At 45.7% G+C, this 22,419-nt stretch overlaps 2 protein-coding genes across 2 annotated transcripts in view; both read left to right on the forward strand.

The window, feature by feature from the left end:
- The window catches only part of LOC140420697 (uncharacterized), a 90,697-nt gene that overhangs the window by 46,965 nt on the left and 21,313 nt on the right, over positions 1–22,419 (forward strand). The window lies entirely within an intron of this gene.
- On the forward strand, positions 4,143–11,941 carry LOC140420694 (uncharacterized). Its single transcript, XM_072504690.1, has 2 exons — positions 4,143–4,175; positions 6,555–11,941. Exon 2 carries the CDS (start codon positions 6,920–6,922, stop codon positions 8,009–8,011), a length of 1,092 nt encoding a protein of 363 aa, XP_072360791.1. The 5' UTR covers positions 4,143–4,175; positions 6,555–6,919; the 3' UTR covers positions 8,012–11,941.

Consider the following 22,419-nt stretch of genomic DNA (forward strand, 5'->3'; position numbering starts at 1 on the left):
GTGGATTGAACATGCTAAATTGCCCTTCAATTGGAAAAGATGAATTGGGTACTCTAAATTAAAAAAAACCCAGAACAATACAGCACAGGAACAGACCCTTCGGCCCTCCAAGCCTACGCCGTCCATGGTACCTGCCTAAACTAAAACTGTCTGCACTTCTGAAGTCCATATCCTTCCATTCCCACCCTATTCATATATTTATCTAGATGTCCCTTAAATGCCGCTACCGTACCTGCTCCCACCACCTCCCCAGGCAGCACGTTCCATATATTTCCCACCCTGTGTAAAAAACCTGTTTTGCACATCTGTTCTGAACTTTTCCCCGTGCACTTTAAACCTATGTCCCCTAGTACTTGACTCTCCTACCCTAGGAAAGAGCATCTGACTATCCACTCTGTCCATACCACTCATCATCTTGTAAACGTCTATCAGCTCGCCTCTCAACCTCCATCGTTCCGGTGAGAACTGACCGAGTTTATCTAACATGCTGTTGGGTAATTTGGACATTCTGAATTCTCCCACCGTGTACCCGAACAGACGGCAGAATGTGGTGACTCGGGGCTTTTCACTTCATTGCAATGTTAATGTGAGCTTACTTATGACAATAGAGATGATTATTATTAAAGACAGACCTTTCAAATGTCTAAATTGTGGGAAATTCTATAAAACGTCTGGGGAACTGATGTCCCATCAGCTTGTTCATACTGATGAGAGACCGTTCAGGTGCTCTCACTGTGGGACTAGATTCAGCAACTCACTGTACACCGGCGAATTCACACTGGGGTGATCCAAATTTTCCTCATAGTTAAAATTCTCCATCCCTGGTAACATCATCATAAATCTTCTCTGCAACGGGCAGCATGAGGTCCCAGGTTCGATCCCGACTCTGGGTTACTGCCCGTGTGGAGTTTGTACATTCTCCCTGTGTTTGCGTGGGTTTCGCCCCCACAACACAAAAGTTGTGCTGGATAGGTCGATTGGCCACAATAAATTGCCCCTTCATTGGAAAAAATTAATTGGGCACTCTAAATTTAAATAAATCTCCTCTGCAGTCTCTCTTGGATGATCACATCCTTCCTGTAATATGGCTGTGGTCTAACTGGTGTTTGATGCAGTTCCAGCACAATCTCTCTGTTCTCATAATCTCAGCCCTCGGCTACCAAAGGAAACTATCCCACCTACCTTCCTAAGCACTGAAGAGAGAGAGTGAGAGGCAGCTGAGAGAGACAGAGGGAGAGAGAGGAAGCAGAGGGAGTGAGAGGCACCAGAGAGAGAGGAACACCAGAGACTGAGAGAGGCAGGAGAGAGAGAGAGGAGAGAGAGACAGTCTAGTCAGTAACAAAAATAAGTAATGGAATTCAGTTCAGACACAGATCTGCATGAACTGACACCACTTTATTGACAGATTGACAAGGTAGTTACTGTACTTGAATCAATGTTATTCACTTTTGGAATTGAATGAATAAAGGGTCAGAGTAACTATATCACAATCACCCAGTATCAACTAGGTCTGTTTAATACAGAACAGGATTAAACCCAGTGTGCAATATTAGAGGTCTCTGTGGCTGTTGGACGCCTAGTTTCGCTGTACAGCTGACAAGTCCACAGCTTCACTGAACTCATCTACCCGAGGTCTGTTTCATAAACCCTCATCACAACATCTTACCTGGTTAGCTATTGGATATATCATCATGGTCGGACAGCAAACACAAAGTTCAACCAGAAACTATGGTTCTTCTTTCTACTGATTCCAGCTCCAAGTGGTCACAGCATCTCCAGCCCTCAGCTCTGTTACTGGGCTGTCATTGTCATGAGCAACAGAGAGATAGCAAGTTGCCTGAGGCTTAAATGGGAAGTTGAAACTTGTGACTCAAAACCAACTGTGTAAGATCTCTGAAAAGATCAGGAATTTTAAAAGATAAATTCTAAACCCAGTGAACAAATTAATGAGTCATAAGACAAAAACTTCAGGTTTTATGACTTTTACTGCAACAAACAAACGAGAAGCAACAATGCCTTAACACTATTTTTATAGGGAACGTATCCCTTAAACTATAAATAGAATGTAGCCCTTTTACTTTTCACACAATCAAACATGGTTACATCGCTGAAGTTGTCACTCAATTCCCCTGGAACCAGCCCAATGTGATTCTTCGTTCCTGTGTTTACTTCCATTCTATTCCTTTGCCTGACTGGCAAACCTTCATCCCAGAAGTGTCTTTTGCGGTGATGGTTCTCCTGATGATATTCAGGTCCCGATAAACCAAGTGACTCTTCCAAATAGGGGCTAGGAGCTGGTTTAGCACACTGGGCTAAATAGCTGGCTTTTAAAGCAGACCCAGGCTTGCCAGCAGCATGGTTCATTGCCGTACCAGCCTTCCCGAACAGGCGCCGGAATGTGGCGACTTGGGGCTTTTCACAGTAACTTCATTTGAAGCCTACTTGTGACAATAAGTGATTTTCATTTCATTTAATTTCAAATCCTGAAGTGGCGTTAGGTTTTTTTCTGCAAATCTTCGTCTAATATCCTGTAAAAGGAACAGGCAATTCTAGTTTCCATCCAACACCCTCCCTCCATTCTCACTCTGCTGTATGTAATATTCATCCTCCTAATTATCTAAAGGTGCTGATTCCGGCTGACTGACAGATCCCTGCTCACTGCTTCCCATCTTGGAGAGGATTGAAAATCTCCATGCAGACTGCCAGACATAAATATGTCTATATTACTGAACTCTAAATGTGTGGAACATACAGACTAGATTCACTTCCTTTCTCTTCAGTTGCTGCAAGTTACCAATGACCCCTCAGAATGAGAAAAGAAATGGAAAGATAAATTAGACTTGGAGCGGCTGCTGCCTCTTGTGGGGCATTCCAGAACGAGATAAGCGGTAGCAAATTCAAAACAGTTTTAATTTCAATTTTTTTTTTAAGAGTACCCAATTATTTTTTTTCCAATTAAGGGGCAATTTAGTGTGACCAATCCACCTACTCTGCACATCTTTGGGTTGTGGGGGTGAAACCTACGCAGACACGAGGAGAACTATATCACAATCCCAGGTCCTCAGCACCGTAGACAGCAGTGCTAACCACTGGGCCACAGTGCTGCCCTATTCAAAACAGAGTTGAGGAAAAACTGCTTGTCCCAAGGGCTGTGAATCTGTGGAGTTCACTACCTGTTATAACCTGCCTACTTACGATTGGCTGGGGACTAATGACTATCCCACAATCCTGTGGGAGTATGAACTTCCCCAATGAGGGGGGGGCGGAGAAACTCCTAGTATAAATAAGCTGGCCAGTTCAGGAGCCAGCAGGAAGGAGAAGGTAGCAAGGGAAGTTACTCCTACTGTTATGTATATATTGTTATAGTAAATAAATGTTATTACTTTGTATCCTTAAAACTCGTGCTGGATTCTTCGTGGCCCTTACAAAACTACCCCAGAGTGTGGTGGTGCTGGGACAGTGAGTAAATTTAGGGAGAAGTTAGACAGATTTTTAATTGGGTTGAAGGGTTCTGAAGAACTCTCAGGACGGTGGAGACAAGGCCAGGATGAGATCAGCCATGATGGAATGGCGGAGCAGATCAATGGGCCAAATGGCCTAATTCTGCTCCTATATTTATGAACTTCTGAAAGGGGAGACATTGATTTGCTCCCAGATGTTGTCCAGAGGAGGAAGTTTTAGTCTGAAACCCATTGTTCAACCTCCACATCATGACATCCCAAAAGAGCTCATTCTCTAAATCAGCCAATAGGAATCAATCCGCTCCGCGGTGACGTCACTGCATTAGAGCGCACACGCCTGCGCTCAGACACGCGTCCCCCGCCCCCACCCTCTGTTTCCTCCCCCCCCAACACTTCCTCGAGACGGTTTCAAGGCAACCGCCTGACAGTTCCAGCTGTCCGTGGTGTCCCCATCCCATGACCCGGGACTGCGCATGTCTCAGTGTGTGGGGAAACTGCGCATGCACGGGGAAGCTCATTCCGCGGACCTTTCCGCTCAGGTGTTGACCAATGGGAAGACTTGGAGGACCGGAAGTACTCTGTTTCACCGCCAATCAGAGCTCCACCAGTGTCTGAATGCGGAAGCTGGACATGGAGGTTTCTGCCGATCAAAGTTGTTGTTCCTCCAACCCGGAATGAGTTTGAGCTACACACAGACTCCTGTCTCCAACAACTGTGAGTAAAACACTTTCTTTTCTCCCCCTTTTCATTTATTTTCTCATTCTCACCTTCAATTGGTCACTTGCAGCAACTGAAGGGAAAGGAAATGAATCCAGGGAGGGTGCAGACTCTGGAAAGCTGGGTCCAGGTCTCTTTCTCTGTTAAACACATTGACATCCTTTGCTCCCTCAGCTTGATACATTTATTTGTCTGGCTAAAAGGATGGTCTGTTCCTAATGTTCACAATTAAAGGACTCGTTTCTCCAGGAGATGGCTGACATTTAAGGGGACAGTAAACAGCCAAATCCAACCCAGCCAATTACTTCCCTGTCAGAATACTCTCCATCATCAGCATAGTGATGGAAGGAGTCATCAAAAGTCCTATTAAGTGGCACTTATTCTGCAATAACTTGCTCCTGGATGCTCAGTTTGGGTTCCACCACGGTCACTCAGCTCCTGACCTCATTACAGCCTTGGTTCAAACTTGGACAAAAGAGCTGAATGCCACAAGTGAGGTGAGAGTGACTCCCCTTGACATCAAGGCATCATTTGACTGAGTATGGCATCAAGGTGCCCCAGCTAAACTGGAGTCAATGGGAATCAGGGGATTATTCTTCACTGGTTGGAGTCATACCTGGCACAAAGGAAGATGGTTGTGGTAATAGAGGTCAACCATCTCAGCTCCTGGACTTCACTGCAGGAGTTCCTCAGGGCAGTATCATAGGCCCAACCATCTTCAGCTGCTTCATCAATCATCTCCCTTCCATCATAAGGTGAGAAGTGGTGATGTTTGCGGATGACTGCACAATGTTCAGCACCATTCTCAACTCCTCAGATAATGAAGCAGTCCATGTCCAAATTCAGTAAGACTTGGGACAATATCCAGACTTGGGCTGATAAGTGACAAGTTACATTCGCGCGACACAAGTGCCAGGCAATGACCATCTCCGGCAAGAGAGGATCTAACCACCACCCCTTGGCATTCAGTGGCATTCGCATCACTGAAACCCGCACAACCAACATCCTGGGGGTTACCATTGATCAGAAACTGAACTGGGCTAGCCATATTAATACTGTGGCTACCAGGGCAGATCAAGGGCTGGGAATCTTATGGCGAGTAACACACCTCCTGATGCCCCAAAGCCTGCCCACCAGACATCTACAAGCACAAGTCTGGAGTGTAATGGAATACACTCCACTTTGCTGGATGAGTGCAGCTCCAACAACACGCAAGAAGCTCAAACCTATCCAGGACAAAGCAGCCTGATTGATTGCACCCCCTTCCACAAACATTCAAACCTTCCACCACCGACAAACAGCAGCAGCCGTGTATACCATCTTCAAGATACACTGCAGTAACTGGAAAAAAATGAAATGGGTACTTTAAATTTATAAAAAACAAATTATAAAAAAAAAAAAAACAGCACGGGATGTATCTACACCTCAAGGAAAGCAGCGGTTCAAGAAGGCAGCTCACCACTACTTCGCAAGGGCAACTGGGGATGGGCAATAAATGCTGGCCTAACCAGCATTGTCCACATCCTGTAAATTAATTTTTAAAAATTTTATATCGGACAGAGATATGTCTAGTGTTGTTATATGGTATGTATTATAGATATTGATGGTTCTGTAATAAAATACATGTATTATTATTTCTAGTTTTGTAAATAGTACTGTACCTACATTATATATTTCCAGTCATACAGTCATTGCAGCACTGACAGAATCCATTTGGTAACTCAAGTCAATGCTGACTCTCTGTCCAGCAATCCAGTCAGTCCCATTCCCCCTCGATATCCCTGTTCCCCCGCAAGCTTATTTTCTTCAAGTGACCATCCTATTTTATTTTAAATTATTGATCATCTCAATAACTTCCACAACCCTTGTGGGCAGTGAGTTCCCTGTCATGACCACTCCATGACTAAATAAAATTTTTCCTCAGACTTTCCCCATCTCTAATCAGTAAATGTACTTATATGGAGATTCTCTACTCTTGTACAGGTTTTAGTGAGTTTAGATTTGTTGATCAGCAGCTTCAGGAAAATTGGGAGGGAAAGTAACTGAATACAGTCTGTAAATTACATACATTTTTCATCCAGTAATATCGACATATATCTGTCTGGCAGCCTGCATGAAGTTTTTCAGGTCTCTGTGTCCAGGACAGGAAGCAGTGAGCTTGGATCTCTCAATCAGCCTGAATAAGCACCTTCAGGAGAATTGGGAGTATGAATATTAGATACAGCAGAGTGAGAATGGAGGGAGAGTGTGTGGGATTGAGATTTAGAGCATTTCAGGGAAAGAGATAGGAAAGAATGTTCGATATAAACTAGAATTGTCTGTTCTGAATTTCTATCCTGTACTGACAATGATTACTATTGTAAAATCTGTTTGCAGGAAGTTAGAACGAGAGGAGTTTGAGGCCGATATCTCAAACTAAATATCATGTCAAGAATTGACTGAGTCACTCAATTCTTGGGAACTGAAGATCATCGGCCTTTGAATCTAGAAGGAGAAATGCTTGTCTATTCTGTCTGCTTCAAGATATTTTAAACATCAGTGTGTCTAGAAAAGCACTGAGACACACACACACCAGTGTGAGACGATTACAGAGCACTGACTGTGGAAAGAGCTTTAACCAGTGATACAGCCTGAAAAAATACTACACCATTCACAGCAGGGAGAGACTGTATAGGTGTTCTGTGTGTGGATGAGGCTTCAACTGATAGTCCAACGTGGTGAGACGCAAGATCACCCAGACCATGGAGAAACCATGGAAATGTGAGGATTGTGGGAAGGGATTCAAAGGCCCGTGCGAGCTTGAAAGGCATCAACGCAGTCACACTGGAGAGAAGCCTTTCACCTGCTCTCAGTGTGAAAAGAGATTTACTCACATTGGCAACCTGCGGAAACACGAACAAGTTCACACTGGGGAGAGGCCGTTCACCTGCTCTGACTGTGGGAAGGGATTCACTCGGTTGTCCAGACTGCAGAGCCACCAGAGAGTTCACACTGGAGAGAGGCCTTTCACCTGTTCTCAATGTGAAAAGGGATTCACTGACATTGGCAACCTGCGGAAACACGAACGAGTTCACACTGGAGAAAGACCGTTCACCTGCTCTCACTGTGAAACGGATTTCATTGATAGTGGCAGCCTGCGGAGACACGAACGAGTTCACACTGGAGAGAAGCCTTTCACCTGCTCTCAGTGTGAAAAGGGATTCACTGACATTGGCAGCCTGCGGAAACACGAACGAGTTCACACTGGAGAGAGACCGTTCATCTGCTCTCAGTGTGAAAAGGGATTCATTGACATTGGCAACCTTCAGAGACATGAACGAGTTCACACTGGTGAGAGGCCTTTCACCTGCTCTCAGTGTCATAAGGGATTCACTGTCATTAGCAACCTGAGGAGACACGAACGAGTTCACACTGGGGAGAGGCCATTCATCTGCACTGTTTGTGATAAGGGATTCACTCAGTTATCCCACCTGCAGACCCACCAGAGAGTTCACACCGGGGAGAAGCCGTTCATCTGCACTGTGTGTGATAAGGGATTCACTGAATTATCCAGCCTGCTGAAACACAATGTCACTCACACCAAGACCAGGCCCTTTAAATGCTCTGACTGCAGGAGGGGTTTCAAAAGCTCACACCTACTGATGTCCCATCAGCGCGTTCACTCTGAGGAGACACCGTTCAGCTGCTCTCATTGCACAAAGAGGTTCAGAATCTCATCCAACCTGATGAAACACGAGCGAGGTCACACCGGGGAGAGCCTGTTCACCCCTCTGACTGGGAAAAGCTTCACTCGGTCATCACTTGCTGAGCCACAATGTCACTCACACCAATGAGAGACCCGTTAAATGCTCTGACTGTGGGAGTGGGTTTAAAAGCTCTCTGGTACTGATGTCCCACCAGCGCATTCACACTAAGGAGAAACTGTTCAGATGCTCTCACTGCAGAAAGAGGTTTGAAACATCATCCACATTGTGGAGACAGTAGTGAGTTCACACTGGAAAGAAGCCATTCACCTGCTCTCACTGTGGGGAGGGATTCACTCAGTCGTCCAACATGCTGAGACACCAAATGGTTCTCATGTGATGATGGGTTAGATTCTGCTGTTATTCCTGCTGTTCACATCCAGGACTGAAGTGCGTGGAGGGATTTGTCTTCTCATCAACTCCTCCTGGTGCTAGGACATGGCGACCCTGGCGAACCCCTGCTTCCCGATCTGGAATACCCGACTGTGAAGTGCCGTCCATACTACCTTCTATGGGAATTCTCTTCTGCCATCATCACGGCGGTCTGCATCCCACGCCAAACGGAGGTGAAAAAGGCGCTTGATGAATTGTAACCGCTATAAATAACAATGAAGCAGAATACCCGGAGGCCTTGTTCATCGTGGCCGGGGACTTTAACCAGGCCAACCTCAGGTGTACTGCCAAATTTCCGCCAATACATCTCCTGTCCCGACAGGGGCCCCAACATCCTTGACCACTGCTACACAAACACCGAGGGCGCCTCTCGATCCATCCCCTGACCGCACTTCGGAAAATCGGAGCACAAGACGGTGCTCCTTCTCCTGACATACAAGCAGAAACTGAAGCGGAGAATCCGATTAAGAAGATTGTGCAATGCTGGTCCGAGGCAACAGAAGAGTTCCTACGCGACTGCTTGGTGTCAGTGGACTGGTCCATATTCAAGAACTCAGCAGCCAACCTAAACACGTATGCCAGCACCATCACAGAGTTCATCAGCAAGTGTGTAGAAGATTGTGTGTCAAAGAAGGTAGTACGTACGTTACCCAACCAGAAACCATGGTTTAATCGGGAGATTCACTCCCTACGGAAGGGCACGTCTGAGGAGTTCAAGACAGGCGACCCTCACCTAATCAAGAGATCTAGGTATGATCTCCACAAAGCCATCACAGACTCCAAGAGACCACACCAGGACTCCAAGGGACAATACCAGACTAAGCTCGAATCACAGATTAACGACATGGATTCTCGTTGGTTGTGGCAAGGCTTAAATAACATAATGGGTGCAAAGTAAAGCCGAGTAGAGTCTTCAGCAGCAGCGCAGCCCTCCCCGACAAACTCAACGCATTCTATGCTTACTTCGAGCAGGAAACCAACAAACTGCCCCAGGAGCCTTGGGCACACCCATGCCCACCGTCACAGCCTCCAAAGCCAGATTGGCCTTCTTGAAAGTGAACCCTCGGAAAGCGACAGGTCCTGACGGGATCCCTGCCATGCACCCAGATCCTGCGCTGACCAACAGGCGGGTGTGTTCGCGGACATCCTCAACCTCTCCCTACTCCGTTCTGATGTTCCCGCCTGCTTCAAGAAGACCACCATCATACCGGTGCCAAAGAAGAACCAGGCAACGTGCCTCAATGAATACCGTCTGATGGCCTTGACATCGATCATTATGAAATGTTTAGACCATAGCTGGAGTAATGTGTCCAGTTTTACTCCCCTTACCTTAGGAAAGGTATTGCCACAGAGGAACAGCAACAACGTTTCACCAGACTTGTTCTGGGTTTGGAAGGACTGTTCTATGAAGAGAGATTGGGGATACTAGGTCTTTTTTCTCTCGAGTTTCAAGGAATGAGAAGGATTTAATTGAAACTTATAAAATACATAAAGGAATAGACAGAGGAGGTGCAGGTGAGATGTTTCCCTGGATTGGGGAGTCTAGACCCTGGGACAAAATTTCAAAATAAGGGGGAAGCCACTTAGGACGGGTCTCGGAGCAGACATTTCTTTAGTCAGAGGGTTGTGAATCTTTGGAATTCTCTACCCCAGAGGGCTGTGGGAGCTCAGTCACTGAGTGTGTTTAAAGCAGAGACTCACAGATTTCTAAATCCCAATAACACAAAGGGATACGGGGACAGTGTGGGGGAAAAGGCATTGAAGTGATCCTGAGGGGCCTTGACAGGGTGGATGTTGAAAGGATGTTTCCTCTTGTGGGAGAGTCTAGAAATTGGAGTCACTTTAAAAGTAATAAGTTGCCCATTTAAGGCAGTGAACTTTTTTCTCTTAAGAGGGTTGGAAGTCTTTGGAACTCTCTTCCTCAAAGGGCAGTGGAAGCTGAATCTTTGAAATTTTGAAGACTGAGTTGAATAGATTCTTGATAAGCAAGGGGGTGAAAGATTATCGGGGGGTCGGTGGGAATGTGGAGTTGACGTTACAATCCGATCAGCCGTGAACGTATTGAATGGTGGAGCAGGCTCGAGGGGCCGAGTGGCCTACTCCTGCTCCTAATTTATATGTTATCACATCCTTTATAATAGATTGTAGCATTTTCCCTCCTACTGATGTCAGGCTAATGGGTCTGTGGTTCCCTGTTTTCTCTCCCTCCTTAAATAGTGGGGTTACATTTACCACCTTCCAATCTGCAGGAACCATTCCAGAATCTATAGAATTTTGAAATATGATCACCCATGTGTCCACTATCTCTCCAGCCGCCTCTTTCAACACTCTGGGATGTAGAACATCAGCTTTTGGGGATTTATTAACTTTCAACCACATTAATTTCTCCAATACTACTTTCTCACTAATACTAATCTCTTTCAGTTCCTCGTGCTCACTGGTCCCTTGGGTCTCATGTTTTGGGCACAATTTCTGTATCTTCCTTTGTGAAGACAGACACATATTGTTTAGTTTCTCTGCCGCTTCCTTATTCCCCATTATAAACTCTCCTGTCTCTGTCTGGAATGGATCCACATTGGTCTTTGCAAATCTTTTCCTTTTCACATTCCTACAGGAGCTTTTCCAGTTCTCCCCAGTTTGCTCTCAGATTCTATTTTCTCTGCATCAGTTTCTTGGTCCTTTGCTGAATTCTAAAACAAGTTCCCAGTCCTCAGGGTTACATTTATTTTGGCAACTATAGAACATAGAACGATACAGCGCAGTACAGGCCCTTCGGCCCACGATGTTGCACCGAAACAAAAGCCATCTAACCTACACTACGCCATTATCATCCTATATGAGTGATAAGATCTCTTATTTTATCTTCAAAAATGATCCCACGTTCTGGTTGATTAGAGGTGTCCAAAAATACAACTTTATTGCTAATTATCCACCTTGATTCTCTTAATAAAAATAAATCAAAATTCAGATCAAATAATACATCAAAACATAATGAAGAGAGTTAAACAAAAACATGAGAAAAAATTAGGAAATCAATAGATGGTTCAGAATTTCTTAAAGCATGAATACAGAACAAACTTTAGTCATGAAACTTTATTCTTAAAGAAATTCTCATCAATGGTCTAACCCCTTATTGGTTTCAAATTCTCAGCTGAGGCTTCCTGATTAATTCAAAAAACTCTCTGTCACTTGGAGCATGATTTGTTACCCAGGCATTGGTCATGACTTAAGATTCATTAATGTCTATCAAATTAATTAAATATCTACATGCTCCCGCCACGTGTACCAATCCTCTGAAGATGAGGTGTTCTGCATTAACGTTGCTTGTTGCTAAGGCTTTGCTACATTTTGTAAATGTTTCTGTTGCTGAGGCTGCAATTCGTTTTCATTACTAAATGTATTTGTAGAAAAATGGTTTATTCACTACGAGGGCTTTTCTGCAACTTTTCTTGAAACCGTGTTAGATTCTGACACATAATTAACTTCCTGTGCAGCAATTCTCATATTTTTATCTGAAACAATGACTTTGCCTTGTGGATATTCCATTTTCTGTCTGTATGTATACTGAATTTAAGAATTATACTGCATTAATTCTTAAAGGTACCAATAAATCAGTGAAGCAATAAATCTGTAATCTATCAATGAGCCTCTTCCTTTAACCAGTGGAATCTTTAATTTTTCTTGATAGTCACGGTTGCGTCACTTTTCCTGTTGGATTTTTGTTTCTGAAGGGAATCTATATTTTATGTAAATATGTGATAATTCCTTAAATGTGATTGCCTGTGTATCATTACACATTTTATTGAAATTTCCCAATCAACTTGCCCTTCATAGCTTGACAGTTTCCTTCTGAGACAGAACCATGTAACCACCATAGCCTATCTTCATTTAAACCTGCATTCTTTAGGGGTTCCAAACAGAAACAGGAACTATCTGTCATCTACCTTCCAAACACCCTTTCACTCTGTGATCCTTATGAAATTTGCCACAAGGCTCAAGAGCATCAGTCGTGAGAAGGCCAGTTCAGCAGAAAGAAACCCATTGACCAACTGTCAGAATGAACAAAATGCAGTCCTGGATGTAGTTGAGAGCAGAAATAATAGCAGCAGAATCTAACCCCTGTAATCAATTGTGAACTTGTTGGTGTCTCAGCAGGTACGAGGAAACACAGAATCCCTTCCCACACTGAGAGCAGGTGAACGGTCTCTCCCTCCTGTGAACTCGCTGGTGGGACGTCAGGCTGGATAATTGATTGAATCCCTTCCCACATTGAGAGCAGATGAATGGCCTCTCGCCAGTGTGATCCCACTAGTGCCTCTGCAGGCTGGATAATTGAGTGAATCCATTCCCACACTGAGAGTAGGTGAACGGCCTCTCCCCAGTGTGAACTCTCTGGTGTGTCTGCAGGGTGAATGACTGACTGAATCCTTTCCCACAAAGAGAGCAGCTGAATGGGCTCTCCGCAGTGTGAATGCGTCGATGAACTTCCAGTGCAGATGGGGCTCTGTATCTCTTCCCACAGTTCCAGCATTTCCACTGTTTCTCCATAATTTGGGTCTCCTTGTGTCTCTCCAGGTTAGACAAGTGAAGCCTTACCCATACAGAGAGCACATCAGCAGTCTCTCCCTGTTGTAAGAGCTGCGATGTTTTGTCAGGCTGCGTGTCTGGTTAAAGCTCTTTCCACAGTCAGTGCTCTGGAACACTCTCTCTCGGGTGTGTGTTCCCCGAGGAATCAAGTGACTCTGGCAGATCAAGACATGATGTTTGAGGTTTCTGTCTATAATTCCTCCTCTTTTAATATTCTAGAAAAACAATTTACAAAAGACATCACTGTCAGCACAGGATAGAAACTCAGAACAGACTTTCTGAACACTCATTCCCCAAAAGCTGTACATCTCCGTTCCACACACTTCCCCTCCATTCTCACTCTGCTGTATCTAATATTCAACCTCCCAATTCTCCTGAAGATGCTGATTGACAGATTCACGCTCACGGCTTCCTGTCCTTAACACAGAGATCATCACAGGGGGACATCACAATCAAATCCAGCAACGGGGCAGCACGGTAGCCTTGTGGATAGCACAATTGCTTCACAGCTCCAGGGTCCCAGGTTCGATTCTGGCTTGGGTCACTGTCTGTGCGGAGTCTGCACATCCCGTGTGTGCGTGGGTTTCCTCCGGGTGCTCCAGTTTCCTCCCACAGTCCAAACATGTGCGGGTTAGGTGAATTGGCCATGATAAATTGCCCTTAGTGTCCAAGATTGCCCTTAGTGTTGGGTGGGATTACTGGGTTATGGGGATAGGGTGACGGTGTTGACCTTGGGTAGGGTGCTCTTTCCAAGAGCCGGTGCAGACTCGATGGGCCGAATGGCCTCCTTCTGCACTGTAAATTCTATGAAACTACCCACATGTACTTTTTGTCAGGTTGGGGTCAATATCCACCCCCTCACTTTTCATCCCAGTCCCAGGAGATTGGAGACTCAGCTCCGGACGAGTAATGGTGAGCGCAGCTCCCATGCTGGAGAAACCTCTCTATCTGCCATGTGGGTGGGTGGTCTGGAACTGCACATGTCCAAGGGAAAGGGGCCCTTAAATGAAAAAAAAAACACTGGGCACTTAGAATTTTTAAAAAATAATTCTGTCTAGCTCATCCTTGAATATATTCAATGACCCCCAGACTGCACTGGTTCCTCTGGGAAACGAATTCCAGAGATTAACAATCCTCTTGAGGTAAGAGAGTACTGAAAATATAAAACATCGTTACAGTACAATATTACAAGACTAGAAATAATAATAAATGTACTTTACAGAACCATAAATAATATATCTAATTTTCCCCATATAACAACACTGGACATTTCTCTGGCCGATATAATTTACTGTACCCTTAAATGTTCAGCCTTCACCTGGGGAAACCAGCCCTTTAATTGTGAACTTTAGGAAAGAGACCATCCTTTTAACCAGGCAAATAAAGGTGTCAAGCTGAGGAAGCAAAGGATGTCAATGTCTTTCATAGACAGAGAGACCTGGGCCAAGCTTTCCAGAGTCTGCACCCTCCCTGGATTCACTTCCTTTCTCTTAATTTGCTGCAAGTGACCAATTGAAGATCAGAATGAGAAAATAAATGGAAAGGGGGAGAAAAGAAAGTTTTATAGGAGGAAGTTTTAGTCTGTGTGAAGTTCAAGCTCATTCAGCATTCGAGGAACAACAGCTTTGCTCGGCAGAAACCTCCATGTCCAGCTTCCTGCATTGAGACAATGGGGGAGCTCTGATTGGCGGAGGAGCAGAGTCCTTCCGATCGTTCAACTCTTCCCATTGGTTGCCAGCCACATAAAGACACAGGGCACCATGTCACGTGGCCACGGAAGCACTTTTGACCTCAAGAGCGGACCACATGCCCAATGGAATAGCCATTTTCTGTGTGTGCAACTGACCTCTTCCTTGGACATGCGCAGTCCCGTGCTCTCCGCCAGCGCTGCGGATAAAGCGGTTTCTCAAGCGCACGGGATTGTGGGAGCCCCGGTCGCCATTACCTACACTGAGCCCAGTCTCCAAATTACTGGGACTGGGATGAAAAGCGAGGAGGAGTGGGCGGCAGTAACCTCATCCTGGCACAAAGTACTTGTGGGTAAATGTAAAAAAAACTAAAGTACCCAATTAATTTATTTTCCAATTTTTAATATAAATTTAGAGTATCCAATTCTTTTTTTCCAACGAAGGGGCAAAATTAGCATGGCCAATTCACCCACCCTGCATATCTTTTTGAGTTGTGGGGGTGAGTCCCAGGTAGGCACAGGGAGAATGAGCAAACTCCACACGCACTGTGACCCAGGGACGGGATCGATCCTGGGTCCTCCGTGTCATGAGGCAGCAGTGCTAACCACTGCTGCCAAATTCATTTTCCAATTAAGGGGCAATTTAGCGTGGCCAATCCAGCTACTCTGCACATCTTTGAGTTGTGGGGATGAGACCCAAGCAGACACGGGAAGAATATGCAAACTTCTTTTGGCGCCATGAGGTAGCAGTGCTAGCTACTGCACCACCATGCCTCTCCCCTTAGCAAAACAGTTTGTTAACTTAAGGATAAGATTTAGACAATTGGGTGACACATTGGGGAGGACAATAGGTGAGAGTGAAACTCTACCAGAGTCAGCATCTTGAGGGGAGGAGAATTGGGGAAAAGCAGGAGAACAGTGGGATGAATTAGTGTTAAAATAAATAGTGAGACGGGAGTGCATGAGGGGGCAGAGATTTATAGTTTGAGAGGGAGAAGGATGTTTCATGGCAAGTCGAATTTTGTATTCTGAATTTCTGTCATCTATTTTTGCTGCAGTTGTGTTGGCATCAGAGACAAACATTTGGATTCCACCAAAATAATTTCTTTGATGATTACCAGATAAATATTGGCCAGGACACCAGGAATAACTCCCCTGCCTGATCTGAAATTCTACATTGCAGTTCTCCTTCCAGACTGCAGTAGTCATCCTTGGTTTTTATGCTCAAATCCTTGAGTAAGATATAAATATCGGGACCTGTGATTCAGAGGCGAGAGTGCTGTGCACTGAATGCAACTGACTGTGATGACCTTTTTTGTAGCATTTTAGAAGGGGAGCTTTTACAGACTGTAAACTAAATCAAATGTAGGCAGGGTCTGATTGATTCATTCAATTTCTCAGGTTGTGAATATCATCGGTCTTTTTATCTTGGAGAAGTGATTTTTTGTTCTGTCAGTTTGAAACATGTTAAATGGGAGTGTGAATGGTAAAGCAGTGAAATACACACAGGGAAGTGAGAGTGCTCCAGAGCACTGACTGTGGAAAGATCTTCAACCAGTTATGCAGCCTGATATAACATCGAACCATTCAATGTTTGGAGAGACCATAGATGCATGGAAATGTAGGAATTGTGGGAACTAATTCAGATCCTACTTGCATGGAAACTCATCAACACTGTCACACCAGTTAGAGCTGTTGACATGTATGGGAAGGGATTTACAGATTCAGCCAACCGACTGAACCACCAGTGAGTTCACAATGAGGATGGGACATTCGCCTGCTCTGTGTGAGAAGAGATTCATTCAGTTGTCCCACCTGCTGTCACAACAATCCAGTCACGCAGGGGAGAAGCCATTCACCTGCATCCAGTTTGGAAAGGGATTCCTTGGGTCATCTACCCAGCTGAGACTCCAGCGAGTTCATATGTGAGTGCAGAGATTGGATTTTGCTGTTATTGCTGCTAATTACAGTCAAGAATATTCATTCTGACATTAGCTCAGTTGGTCTACGTCAGTGTTTAGGCTCCACTTGAGCTTCCTTCAATTCTACTTCAACTCCTGTAAATCAGCAGAACCTTCTATTCCTTCTCCCGTCATGTGTTCATCTAGGTTCCCCTTATATCTGTCTCTCACCTCAACCACTTCATGTGGTAGCGTGGTCCACATTCTCACCTCCCTGAAAAAAAGAACAGTTCCTCCTGAATTTATCAGTGATCATCTTATCTTTGTTTCCACAATTTCTGGCCTCCCCCACTTTCTGGCCTCCCCCACAAGTGGAAACTCTTCATCTCAACATCAACCCTAAAAAAAAACCTTTATAATCTTAAAGTCTCTATCAGGTCAACCATCAGCCTTCTCTTTCCCAGAGAAAATACCCCCAGTCTGTTCAGTCTATCCTGTAACTTAAAACTCTCCATTCATGTACCGTCCTTGTGAATCTTTCTTGCACCTTGTCCTGTTTCTCTCTCTCATTTTTATAATTATGGAGATGCAGAACTGCTCACAGTATTCGAAGTGTAGTCAAACCAGGATCTAACAAATTGAACCTGACTTCTCTGCTTTTCAATGTTCTTCCTCAGCAAATGAGGCCCAGGTATGGGCGCATTTGCGCTGGAAGCTCATCGATGCAATCACACGAGTGAGATCGGTCACCTGCTCAGAGTGTGGGAAGAGATTCACTCAGTCCTCCAGCTCACTGAAATACCATGTCACTCACACCAATAACTGACAGTTTAAATGCCTTTAAAAGCGCTGTGGAACTGATGGCCCATCACTCACACTGAGGATAAACCGTTCAGCTGCTGTCACTGCACAAAGAGATTTAAAACGTCATCCCACCAGCTGAGATACCAGTGGGTTCACACCGGGGAGAGACCTGCTCCAAGTGTGAGAAGGGATTCCGTAATTAATCTGATCTGCAGATACACCCGTGAATTCACACCAGGGAGAGACCATTCACCTGCTCCATGTATGGTAAGAAATTCAATAATTCACCCAGCCGACTGAAACACAAGTGCAGTAACATCAATTAGAAAGGTTTTAGATAGGTTGTGAGGGGTGGTCAGGTGGGGGAAGGGGCGGGGGAGTGGGATGGTCAGGTAGGGGTGGTGGTGGCGGGGGGATTGTAATGTGTCAGGATTGGAGGCTGAGAGCAGTCATGAGCAGAGAGGGGGGCCATCTTGGATGGGCCCAGTTCAGGGGGAAATTAAGTGAGGCAGAACTGATAGGGGATGATGGCGGGCGGTAGAGGGGAATAGAGGTACAAGCCTCCAGTAATGATTGTGACCTAAAATGTCCGGGGGCTAAATGGGCCGGTCAAGAGGGCCCGGGTTTTTGCACACCTGAGGGGTATGAAAGCGGAGGTGATTCTTCTACAGGAGACGCATCTCCAGGTGAAGGATCAGGTTAGGCTGAGGGAGGGATGGGTGGGGCAAGTGTTCCACTCGGGGTTTGATTCAGAGTCAAGGAGAGGTAGCCATCCTGCTGAACAAGAGAACAGGGTGCGTGGGGGCCAGGGAGGTGCAGGACCCAGGAGGAAGGTGTGTGATAGTGAGTGGGGTGCTAGAGGGGACGCCTGTGGTGCTAGTCAATGTATATGTGCCTAATTGGGAAGTTGCTGGGTTTATAAGGGGGTCTTGGGAGCGATCCTGGAGATAGATACACAGCAACTGATTATGGGCAGAGACTTTAATTGTGAAATGAAGCTGAAGGTGGACAGGTCGGGGCACAAGTCGATGGGAAGGTCGAGGATGACAAAGGAGTTGGGAGAGTTTATGGAGAATATGGAAATGGTTGTCCCATGAAGGTTCAGGAACCCGGGATGGAGGGAGTACTCCTTCTTCTCGCATGTGTATAATGTGTATTGAAGTATTGATTTCTTTGTGGTGAGTCGGGTGGTGCTGGTGGGGGTAGTGGGAGTGGCCTATGCGTGAATCATGATCTCAGATCATGCGCTGCACTGGCTGGATGTGAGGCTTCATTCGGGACAGGTGCAGAGGCCGGGATGGAGGCTGGACTCAGGCATATTGCCGGATAAGGGGTTTTGTTAGAAGGTGATGAGGGTGACTGGGGATTATGTGGAGCTGAATCAGAATGGGGAGGTGTCGGCACCCACGTTCTGGGAGACGTTGAAGGCGGTGGTTCAATGTGAGATTATCTTGTTTAAGGCTCACGGGTCGGAGGAGGAGGGAGGAGCATGGACGGCTGCTGGACGAGATACATAGAACATAGAACATAGAAAATACAGCACAGAACAGGCCCTTCGGCCCACTATGTTGTGCCGAACCTTTGTCCTAGATTAATCATAGATTATTATTGAATTTACAGTGCAGAAGGAGGCCATTCGGCCCCCTGAGTCTGCACCGGCTCCTGGAAAGAGCACCCTACCCAAACTCAACACCTCCACCCAACACCAAGGGCAATTTGGACATTAAGGGCAATTTATCATTGGCCAATTCACCTAACCCGCACATCTTTGGACTGTGGGAGGAAACCGGAGCACCCGGAGGAAACCCACGCAGACACGGGGAGGACGTGCAGACTCCGCACAGACAATGACCCAAGCCGGAATCGAACCTGGGACCATGGAGCTGTGAAGCAATTGTGCTATCCACAATGCTACCGTGCTGCCCTTAAGAACAAATAAATCTACACTATATCATTTTACCGTAATCCATGTACCTATCCAATAGCTGCTTGAAGGTCCCTAATGTTTCCGACTCAACTACTTCCACAGGCAGTGCATGCCATGCCCCCACTACTCTCTGGGTAAAGAACCTACCTCTGATATCCCTCCCATATCTTCCACCTTTCACCTTAAATTTATGTCCCCTTGTAATGGTTTGTTCCACCCGGGGAAAAAGTCTCTGACTGTCTACTCTATCTATTCCCCTGATCATCTTATAAACCTCCATCAAGTCGCCCCTCATCCTTCTCCGCTCTAAGGAGCGGAGAAAAGGCCTAGCACCCTCAACCTTTCCTCGTAAGACCTACTCTCCATTCCAGGCAACATCCTGGTAAATCTTCTTTGCACCTTTTCCAGAGCTTCCACGTCCTTCCTAAAATGATGCGACCAGAACTGTGCACAGTACTCCAAATGTGGCCTTACCAAAGTTTTGTACAGCTGCATCATCACCTCACGGCTCTTAAATTCAATCCCTCTGTTAATGAACGCGAGCACACCATAGGCCTTCTTCACAGCTCTATCCACTTGAGTGGCAACTTTCAAAGATGTATGAACATAGACCCCAAGATCTCTCTGCTCCTCCACATTGCCAAGAACTCTACCGTTAACCCTGTATTCCGCATTCATATTTGTCCTTCCAAAATGGACAACCTCACACTTTTCAGGGTTAAACTCCATCTGCCACTTCTCAGCCCAGCTCTGCATCCTATCTATGTCTCTTTGCAGCCGACAACAGCCCTCCTCACTATCCACAACTCCACCAATCTTCGTATCGTCTGCAAATTTACTGACCCACACTTCAACTCCCTCATCCAAGTCATTAATGAAAATCACAAACAGCAGAGGACCCAGAACTGATCCCTGCGGTACGCCACTGGTAACAGGGATCCAGGCTGAATATTTGCCATCCACCACCACTCTCTGACTTCTATCGGTTAGCCAGTTCGTTATCCAACTGGCCAAATTTCCCACTATCCCATGCCTCCTTACTTTCTGCATAAGCCTACCATGGGGAACTTTATCAAATGCCTTACTAAAATCCATGTACACTACATCCACTGCTTTACCTTCATCCACATGCTTGGTCACCTCCTCAAAGAATTCAATAAGATTTGTAAGGCAAGACCTACCCCTCACAAATCCGTGCTGACTATCCCTAATCAAGCAGTGTCTTTCCAGATGCTCAGAAATCCTATCCTTCAGTATCCTTTCCATTACTTTGCCTACCACCGAAGTAAGACTATCTGGTCTGTAATTCCCAGGGTTATCCCTAGTTCCTTTTTTGAACAGGGGCACGACATTCGCCACTCTCCAATCCCCTGGTACCACCCCTGTTGACAGTGAGGACGAAAAGATCATTGCCAACGGCTCTGCAATTTCATCTCTTGCTTCCCATAGAATCCTTGGATATATCCCGTCAGGCCCGGGGGACTTGTCTATCCTCAAGTTTTTCAAAATACCCAACACATCTTCCTTCCTAACAAGTATTTCCTCGAGCTTACCAATCTCTTTCACACTGTCCTCTCCAACAATATCGCCCCTCTCATTTGTAAATACAGAAGAAAAGTACTCGTTCAAGACCTCTCCTATCTCTTCAGACTCAATACACAATCTCCCGTTACTGTCCTTGATCGGACCTACCCTCGCTCCAGTCATTCTCATAGTTCTCACATGTGTAAAAGGCCTTGGGGTTTCCTTGATCCTACCCACCAAAGATTGTTCATGCCCTCTCTTAGCTCTCCTAATCCCTTTCTTCAGTTCCCTCCTGGCTATCTTGTATCCCGCCAATGTCCTGTCTGAACCATGTTTCCTCAGCCTTACATAAGTCACCTTTTTCCTCTTAACAAGACATTCAACCTCTCTTGTCAACCATGGTTCCCTCACTCGACCATCTCTTCCCTGCCTGACAGGGACATACATATCAAGGACACGTAGCACCTGTTCCTTGAACAAGTTCCACATTTCACTTGTGTCCTTCCCTGCCAGCCTATGTTCCCAACTTATGCACTTAAATTCTTGTCTGACAACATCGTATTTACCCTTCCCCCAATTGTAAACCTTGCCCTGTTGCACGTACCTATCCCTCTCCATTACTAAAGTGAAAGTCACAGAATTGTGGTCACTATCTCCAAAACGCTCCCCCACTAACAAATCTATCACTTGCCCTGGTTCATTACCCAGTACTAAATCCAATATTGCCCCTCCTCTGGTCGGACAATCTACATACTGCGTTAGAAAAGCTTCCTGGACACACTGCACAAACACCACCCCATCCAAACTATTTGATCTAAAGAGTTTCCACTCAATATTTGGGAAGTTAAAGTCGCCCATGACTACTACCCTATGACTTCTGCACCTTTCCAAAATCTGTTTCCCAATCTGTTCCTCCACATCTCTGTTACTATTTGCGGGCCTATAGAAAACTCCTAACAAGGTGACTGCTCCTTTCCTATTTCTGACTTCAACCCATACTACCTCAATAGGGTGATACTCCTCGAACTGCCTTTCTGCAGCTGTTATACTATCTCTAATTAATAATGCCACCCCCCCCCCCACCTCTTTTACCACCCTCCCTAATCTTATTGAAACATCTATCACCAGGGACCTCCAACAACCATTTCTGCCCCTCTTCTATCCAAGTTTCCGTGATGGCCACCACATCATAGTCCCAAGTACCGATCCATGCCTTAAGTTCACCCACCTTATTCCTGATGCTTCTTGCGTTGAAGTATACACACTTCAACCCATCTCCGTGCCTGCAAGTACTCTCCTTTGTCAGTGTTCCCTTCCCCACTGCCTCATTACACGCTTTGGCGTCCTGAATATCGGCTACCTTAGTTGCTGGACTACAAATCCGGTTCCCATTCCCCTGCCAAATTAGTTTAAACCCTCCCGAAAAGTACTAGAAAACCTCCCTCCCAGGATATTGGTGCCCCTCTGGTTCAGATGCAACCCGTCCTGCTTGTACAGGTCCCACCTTCCCCAGAATGCGCTCCAATTATCCAAATACCTGAAGCCCTCCCTCCTACACCATTCCTGCAGCCACGTGTTCAACTGCACTCTCTCCCTATTCCTAGCCTCGCTATCACGTGGCACCGGCACCAAACCAGAGATGACAACTCTGTCTGTCCTGGCTTTCAACTTCCAG

Source organism: Scyliorhinus torazame, chromosome 5, assembly GCF_047496885.1.
Source record: "Scyliorhinus torazame isolate Kashiwa2021f chromosome 5, sScyTor2.1, whole genome shotgun sequence".
Taxonomy (NCBI): Eukaryota; Metazoa; Chordata; class Chondrichthyes; order Carcharhiniformes; family Scyliorhinidae; genus Scyliorhinus; species Scyliorhinus torazame.